Raw genomic sequence first — 8,880 nt, 5'->3', positions numbered from 1 at the left:
CGTTAAGCCGGAAAAGTGTGAATTCCATTCCTCTCGAGTACAATTCCTGGGATTTATAGTAGAACCCGGTCGAGTCCAGATGGACCCCAAGAAGGTAGGGGCGGTAGCGGATTGGCCCACCCCCAAGTCCGTTAAGGAAGTTCAGCGTTTCCTGGGCTTCACCAACTTTTACCGCAAGTTCATCAAGAACTTCAGCTCGGTGGCAGCCCCTCTCTCAGCTGTAACCAAGGGTGGCAACACAAGGTTTCTGTGGGGAAGAGAAGCTGAGACGGCCTTCCAAGGACTCAAGCAGCGCATCCTCTCTGCTCCCATCCTGACACTACCAACGGCGGATGAACCTTTTGTGGTGGAGGTAGACGCATCAGAGGTTGGTGTTGGAGCTGTCCTGTCTCAGAGGGGTGAAGACAAGAAGCTTCATCCTTGCGCCTTCTTCTCTCACCGGCTTACCCCGGCCGAGAGGAATTACGATGTGGGGGATCGTGAACTCCTAGCGGTTAAGATGGCATTGAAGGAATGGAGACACTGGCTCGAGGGGGCTTCTCAACCGTTTCAAGTGCTTACGGACCACAAAAATCTGGAGTATATCCAGCAGGCGAAGCGGTTGAACTCCAGACAAGCTCGATGGTCTCTTTTCTTCAGCCGATTTCAGTTTATCCTCACCTATAGACCCGGGTCGAAGAATCTCAAACCGGACGCCTTGTCACGAATCTACTCTCCTGCCATTCGAGAAGATACTGACATGACTGTCCTTCCTGCCGCTAAGATCGTGGCTCCGATCTCGTGGCAAGTGGAGGATACCGTGAAACAAGCTCAAGCCATCGAACCGGGCCCTGGAGGAGGTCCTGCCAATCGGTTGTTTGTTCCCAAGGCAGCAAGGTCCCAAGTCCTTCTGTGGGGGCACTCCTCTCGCCTCACCTGTCACCCGGGCGTAGGTCGCACCTTGGAGTTCATCCAGCGTAAGTTCTGGTGGCCCACCATAAAAGAAGACGTTGCTACTTTCGTCAAGGCCTGTTCCGTGTGCTGCCAGGGCAAATCTTCTCACCTCCGCCCTCAAGGACTCCTTCACCCTTTATCTATTCCCCACCGACCCTGGTCCCATATCTCGTTGGACTTTATTACTGGCCTTCCTCCGTCCCATGGTAATACTACGATCCTAGTCATCATCGACAGGTTTTCTAAGGCGGCCAGGTTTGTTCCCTTGACCAAATTACCTTCTGCCAAGGAAACAGCTGAGTTGGTGATTAACCATGTGTTCCGAGTCTTTGGCATTCCGCAAGATATGGTTTCCGACAGAGGTCCCCAGTTCGCCTCAAGGTTTTGGAAGGCCTTCTGCCAACTCATAGGGGCCACGGCCAGTTTATCTTCAGGGTACCATCCAGAGTCCAACGGCCAAACTGAGAGGATGAATCAGGAGCTGGAAACCACCCTCAGATGTATGGTTTCCAACAACCCGTCCACATGGTCATCCTTCATTGTTTGGGCCGAGTACGCGCACAACACCTTGTGCTCCTCCTCCACTGGTATATCCCCGCATGAGTGTCAGTTTGGCTATGCTCCTCTATTGTTCCCGGACCAGGAGGCAGAAGTCAGAGTGCCTTCAGCCTCGAGGTTCATCAGACGCTGTCGGCTAACGTGGAAGAAGGCACGTCTTAATCTTCTGCGTTCCTCACAGCAGTACCAACGACAAGCCAACAGACGTCGCCGTCCCGGTCCTACCCTGTACCCCGGCCAGAGAGTATGGCTCTCAACAAAGAACTTACCGCTACGGGTGGAGTCTCGCAAGCTGTCCCAGAGATTCATCGGTCCCTTTAAGATTGCCAGGAGAGTCAATCCCGTTACTTTTCGCCTGCACTTACCCAGATCCCTTAAGATCAATCCAACATTTCACATTTCTTTATTAAAACCTGTTGTTTTTTCTCCCCTTATCCCGGCAGGCAGACCTCCCCCTCCGCCCCGTGTCATCGGTGGCCAGTCGGCTTATACCGTCCACCGGATACTGGATTCCCGCCGGGTGCAGCGGTCCTGGCAGTATCTGGTGGACTGGGAAGGCTACGGTCCCGAGGAGCGCTCCTGGGTTCCTGCCAAGGACATACTGGACCCTGACCTCATTCGTCAGTTCAGGACCCTCCACCCTGAGAAGGCTGGTAGGAACGTCAGGAGCCGTTCCTAGGAGGGGGATTCTGTCAGGTTTTGGCCAGGACTGTTCAGGTTTTGGTCACTAGATGTCCCCATTGCACCTTTTTTGTACCTTTTTGTTTTTCCTTGCTCTAATTATTGTTTGCACCTGTGTCGTTCCCTTGTTAGTATTTAAACCCTGTGTGTTCCTCAGTTCCTTGCTCAGTGTTTGTATGTTAGCACCCAGCCCCAGCCCAAGCCTTGTTCTCAACATATGATTCTCCTATTGGATTTTCCAGAGGTTCTCTGGTTTAGTTCTTGTGTATTTTTGAGTAGTCTTTTGAGGTTTGTTTTTTCCCTGCTGTTTTTACCACTTTGTGGAGTTTTCTTTGTATTTTGGAGGATATCCATTTTGTGCTTCTTGGCTTTATGTTTGGACATTGTGGATTTAGATTCTTTGCCTGAAGATTTTATTCTTTAATTAAACCACCATCTCTAGTACTGCTGTGTCTGCCTCATCTTCTGGGTTCTGACGATTATTAGTGACTGTTTCTCGCACCGGGTCCTGACATATGGGTAGGTTTCTGCGGTCGTATTGCCAGGCCGGGGGAGTGGGCGGCGTTCATCCCCTGGGCAGAGATGGCCCAAAATTCACTCCGCCACTCCTCTACTAACCTCTCCCCTTCCAGTGTGTACTGGGGTATCAGCCGGTTCTGGCACCGTGGTATCAGAGCCAGATCGAAGCTCCTGCGGTGGACGAATGGTTTAAGCGCTCGGAGGAGACCTGGGACGCCGCTCATGTGCACCTACAACGGGCCGTGAGGCGTCAGAAGGCGAGCGCCGACCGCCACCGCAGTGAGGCCCCGGTGTTCGCACCGGGGGACCGGGTCTGGCTCTCGAACCGAAACCTGCCCCTCCTCCTGCCCTGCCGGAAGCTGGGCCCGCGGTTTGTGGGGCCATTCAAAGTCCTGAGGAGACTGAACGAGTTTTGCTACAGGTTACAGCTTCCCCCCGATTACCTTATTAACCCCTCGTTCCATGTGTCTCTCCTCAGGCCGGTGGTGGCTGATCCACTCCAGGAGTCTGAGGTGCGGGAGGTTCCTCCGCCCCCTCTGGACATCGAGGGGGCCCCGGCGTATGCTGTTCGAGCCATACTGGACTCGAGGCGTCGGGCGAGGGGCCTTCAGTACCTCGTGGAGTGGGAGGGGTACGGTCCGGAGGAGAGATGCTGGGTGCCGGTGGAGGACGTTTTGGACCCTTCATTGCTGCAGTATTTCCACTGTCTCCATCCGGATCGCCCTGCGCCTCGTCCTCCGGGCGTCGCTCGGCAGTCGACGTCACCAGCTTTCTAGCCATCGCCGATCCACTTTTCATGTTCCATTTGTTTTGTCTTTATTTTACACACCTGGTTTCAATTCCCCAATTACATGTTCTTTATTTAACCCTCTGTTTCCCCCATGGTTGTTGTGAGTGATTGTTTGATGTACGTCGGTCCGTTTATTGTGGGCTTGGTATTTACCACATGTAAATTAGAATATTGAGTAAAGTTTTTATGTTACTCATCTCTGCTGTCCAGCGCCTGACTCCTCTGCACCAGCTACACACAGATCGCTACAATATTACACTGGATCTTTCTTGAATAATTTCCTCCATTTCTTTTGGTTTTTGATCTCAAAACAAGGTTTTTCTGTAGATATGTAAAACAAATCATTATCTAAAGAGTGGTGTGTCCTCACTGCAGAAACAACCACAAATAATCTGGTCCACGCAAATTTGTTTCAGTGAGTAAAAACATCAAGACATTGTTTTACAGGCCATCTAATAATTTTACCAGGTAAAAATGTATTTGAATGCGCATTTCACTATGACATACTGGTAGCCTACCTATTTGGGATTTACATGGGAGATTTGCAATTTGTCATGGTTCTATGTCTATTTTTAAGAATTTTGAACGAAGAGCCGTTTGGGAGCCAAATGAGCCGGCTCTTTTACGTGAACGAAGCCAAATGAGCCGGCTCACCGAAATAATCGGAAGGCCCATCACTAGTGAACTATGGCAATATTTCATTAGTCTAAAGAAACTTCCCCTCCTTCTGTTTCCTTTCCTTAATCTTCACTGGTCTGAAATCATTTGATAAAAGTGACAAGTAGCTATTTTATGGCACCTAATCTTACGAAATACGGACAGGGCTATACAATATTTACTTGCGGGTAATCAGCATCGACATTAGACTGATTTAAATCCATAACGGTTATGTGGGTTTGGTTTCACTTATTGTGTCGGTTTCAGTTCTTGGGTGGGAGGGCGTGTCTTGTAAACAGAGTACAGCTGCCGTTGTGCTGTGTACTGTAGTTGGTGGTGAAGCAGTCTGAAGTAAAAGAGAAATGGTGAGAGGGAGAAGACAAAGTCAACGCAGGAAGAAACTGATCATCCTTCGAGGTTTGCCAGGAGTTGGAAAGACAACGAGGGCAAAGTAAGCTAATCAATCCAAACTTTTGGGAGCCTGCCTTATCCCAAGTCTTTTTTGTCAAAATATGTATTGTTTTGAGATCGTGGGTTCATTTCCTGAAGTATCACCTAAACACTTTTTTAATATTGCTCATATTGAAGATTGTGGCTTCTATCAATGTAATTGTCTGCATCATTTCCAATCCCCCTTATACATTTTGTTGTAAATATACAGTTCCAGTCAAAGGTTTGGACACACCTACTCATTCCTGAGGTTTTTCTTTATTTCTACTCTTTTCTACATTGTAGAATAATAGTGAACACATCAAAACTATGAGATAATACATGGAATCATGTAATAACCAAACAAGAGTTAAACAAATCTGAATATATTTAATATTTGAGTAGCCACCCTTTGCCTTGATGACAGCTTTGCACACTCTTGGAATTCTCTCAACCAGCTTAATGAGGTAGTCACCTGGAATGCATTTAAACTAACAGGTGTGTCTTGTTAACTGTGGAATTTCTTTCCTTCGTGATGCGTTTGAGCAAATCAGTTGTGTTGTGACAAGGTAAGGGTGGTATACAAAATATTGCCCTATTTGGTAAAAGACCAAGTCCATATTATGGCAAGAACAGCTCAAATAAGCAAAGAGAAAAGACAGTCCATCTGTCTGACATGAAGGTCAGTCAATCTGGAAAATGTTCTTCAAGTGCAGTCGCAAAAACCATCAAGCGCTGTGATAAAACTGGCTCTCCTGAGGACCGCCACAGGAAAGGAAGACCCAGAGTTACCTCTGCTGCAGAGGATAAGTTCTTTAGAGTTACCAGTCTCAGATTGCAGTCCAAATAAATGCTTCACGGAGTTCAAGTAACAGACACATCTCAACATCAACTGTTCAGAGGAGACTGCGTGAATCAGGCCTTCATGATCGAATTGCTGCAAAGAAACCACTACTAAAGGACAGCAATAATAAGAAGAGACTTTCCTGAGCCAAGAAACACGAGCAATGGAAATCTGTCCTTTGGTCTGAGTCCAAATTTGCGATTTTGGGTTCCAACCGCCGTGTCTTTGTAAGATACAGAGTAGATGAACGGATGATCTCTGCATGTGTGGTTCCCACCCTGAAGCATGGAGGAGGAGGTGTGATGGGGGGGGGGGGGGGGGGGATGCTTTGCTGGTGACACTGTCAGTGATTTATTTAGAATTCAAGGCACATTTAACCAGGATGGTTGTAATTTTGAATAGACTGAAACACTTTATTTGAAATATATAAATATCTAATGATATGATTTCCTTCTGTTTTCCAGAAACCTCTGTGATGAATATGCAAGACTTGGACTGGAAGCAGAAATTTTCTCCACTGACAGGTACCATGAAAGTACCAACTACACCAAAGGAAACTTTCAACGCAACCATCAGCAGAATAGAGAGGATGGTGTGTATTGGGTGGTGTAAGCCTTTTGGGTGGCTGGGGGCAAAAGCAGAAACAATCTGCTCATAATGTCATTACACACACATAGTTTGTTCAACATTAAAGTACTGGTACTCTGGCTTGTTTTGACAGTTTTTAAAGCCTTGAACAGAGGTGTGGATCTGATCATCGTTGACAACACAAACATTTCTCTTTGGGAGATGTGGCCCTATATCCACATGGTGAGGACCTGTGTGTGTGTGTGTGTGTGTGTGTGTGTGTGTGTGTGTGTGTGTGTGTGTGTGCGTGTGTGTGTGTGTGTGTGTGTGTGTGTGTGTGTGTGTGTGTGTGTGTGTGTGTGTGTGTGTGTGTGTGTGTGTGTGTTTGATATGCGTATGAGTTCTAGTTTAGTTAGTCCCAGCTACCAGGCATTGCAGAGACATTTCAATGTTATTTTTGTAACGCTCCACTTATTTTCTAGTCATTGTCACATCCTTTGTACTTGAGAACCTAAACGGCATCTGACTAACTACAAGACTGGTTGAAGCTGGTTTTTCAAGATGACTTCCTACTAGGTGGTGCTAGAGGCGGAGTCAGATAGTTTCCTCTTGGTTAGACATGTTGTTGATAATCTGACACTTTCTACTACTTTTTACAATGTTATTAATATCCCAATTGGTCTTCTGACAGACAGACGGACCAATTAAACAGATTCATGTCATAATAAAGTATTCTTTCTCACAGGGGATGCGACAGGGTGAATATTACATCACTATGATGGAGCTGCCTAAAGGCTATCCTCAGAACTATATCTCCATCAACAAGCTGTACAGGTCAGAAACAACCTCTTCATTAACAGCCTACATTCTCACAGTGTACACACAGTAAATGTGCGTTGGGGGTAGGATTGTATACTTGTTTACCAGTTTTACAGCCGTCAATAGATTGTTATTACTTATCTATAAATTATACATTGGTTATCAATTCAATGATAAAAAAGCTGCGTTATCCTCCTATAGCTGTTGTAGGCATAAGATCCCCAAGCGTAAGTTCAGGTCCTTTGAGGCTCGCTGGGAAGACGCTTACAACATCTGGCATGTACTTAACGACAGCTACTCCATAAACCGCTGGGAGCAATGCGAAGAGGAATGGAACGTCCAGTGATGAAGACATGCTGGCCCCCCCCCCCCCCCCCCCCAAATTCCCCAAAATCCAGAACAAATTTTTAAAAACGTACAGTATTATATAGAGCCCTTATTGTATGGAACTTCAATCTCATGTTGCTCAAATAAACAGCAAACCTGGTTTCAAAAGACAGATAAAGCAACACCTCACGGTACAATGCCTCTCCCCTATTTGACCTGGATAGTTTGTGTGTATGCATTGATATGTAGGCCACGTGTGACTTTTTAAAAATGTATGTAGTTCTGTCCTTGAGCTGTTCTTGTCTAATGAAGTTCTGTATTATGTCATTCTGTATTGTGTTTCATGTTTTATGTGGACCCCAGGAAGAGTAGCTGTTGCTTTTGCAACAGCTAATGGGGATCCTAATAAAATACCAAAATTGTACTTGTCATTCTTGCACTGACTCTAAGTCGCGTCTGCTAAATGACCAAAATGTCTGTTGCTGTCTCGCCAACTGCTATTGTCATCGGCGTGGCCATAGAACTATAGGAGTTGGCAAGAGCACAAACTGATCTGGGACCAGGCTACAGTAGCCTGTACAGTACTTAAAAATATACACATATTCAAATGTATTGTAAAAACTTCTAAGTAATAGTTTTAAAGGTATTGACGGTATTGAAAAACCATCCCATGGCTTTTTCCAAACACCCCGGTTTCTTTTTAATAATGATGACAACATTATACAGGACAGAAAACGGGGCTGTGCTTTTACACACAACAACTCTGTAGAAATACACCTATTAATCTAAAGTGAGTTCTTACGTTTCTGATCTTTAAACAAAAAAAATAATGTTCCCCCCCTTTTCCATACGTTTGCATCTACAATGCTCTGTTTGTGCCTTCAGTATGTTCTGCTGTCTAAGATGGTCACTCACTAACATATAATGACTCGCCGGTGCAACGCCAGACACGAGAGGAGAGTCCCCTGGTTTCCTAGGGGAGTTGGGTCCTAGTTTACATTTCCATGTTTGGGTCAGTAGCTAACTGTTATGTGAACTGTAATTGACTGTACGGAAATTGGAGTTCTCGACGACACAATAGTGTCAGGAAAGGTATAGTAACGGTTATTACAACGTTTTTGTAAATGTGAACGACCAGAAAGTGGCATGGAGAAATCACACCAGATCTTTGTAACTTGTCTCTGAGCGCCTCATCTTCAGACCACAGTCTGAGGACACATACATAATATTACCTTGTAGTCTGGTAGGAATGTTGTTGTTGCTACTGTCAGTCATTAAAGGTTTACGCACACAGTCAAGATGGGCAGAATTGTTTTCAGTGTCAGGGAAGTAGGAGTTGAACTCACGGTTGAGATTGGATTAATGTAAACTTATTATTTGCACCACATGATCTCTGTCAACGTCACCTGTAGAAAGGTAGGTGTCAAGCCGCTGGAAACAGGTTCTATCCCCATCTTCACATTTCCTCCATCTTCTTCATGAATCCACACACTTTGTCTTTTGTTGCAGAGAATTTTCCTTCACGGCAGAAAATGAAAACGTGTGTATTCAACGTTTAAAAATTCTCCTCAAGTTTGTAATTGCCACTTTAATTATTTATTACATTTTTTATTTATCCTTTATTTACCCTTCTTGGCAAGTCAGTTAAGAACAAATTCTTATTTACAATGACGGCCTACCAAAAGGCAAAAGGCCTCCTGCAGGGACAGGGGCTGGGATTAAAGATAAAAATAAATACAATATAAATATAGGACAA

General features: G+C 45.6%; 1 protein-coding gene across 1 annotated transcript; it reads left to right on the top strand.

Moving 5' to 3' along the window:
- Positions 1–4,468: 4,468 nt before the first annotated feature.
- On the top strand, positions 4,469–7,171 carry LOC120021809 (NEDD4-binding protein 2-like 1). Its single transcript, XM_038965660.1, has 5 exons — positions 4,469–4,589; positions 5,876–6,003; positions 6,133–6,221; positions 6,724–6,812; positions 6,999–7,171. Exons 1-5 carry the CDS (start codon positions 4,501–4,503, stop codon positions 7,141–7,143), a joined length of 540 nt encoding a protein of 179 aa, XP_038821588.1. The 5' UTR covers positions 4,469–4,500; the 3' UTR covers positions 7,144–7,171.
- Positions 7,172–8,880: the final 1,709 nt, after the last annotated feature.

Source organism: Salvelinus namaycush, chromosome 26 (assembly GCF_016432855.1).
Source record: "Salvelinus namaycush isolate Seneca chromosome 26, SaNama_1.0, whole genome shotgun sequence".
NCBI lineage: Eukaryota > Metazoa > Chordata > Actinopteri > Salmoniformes > Salmonidae > Salvelinus > Salvelinus namaycush.
Note: the sequence above shows the minus strand (reverse complement) of the source record. Positions and strands in the feature narration are given on the sequence as shown.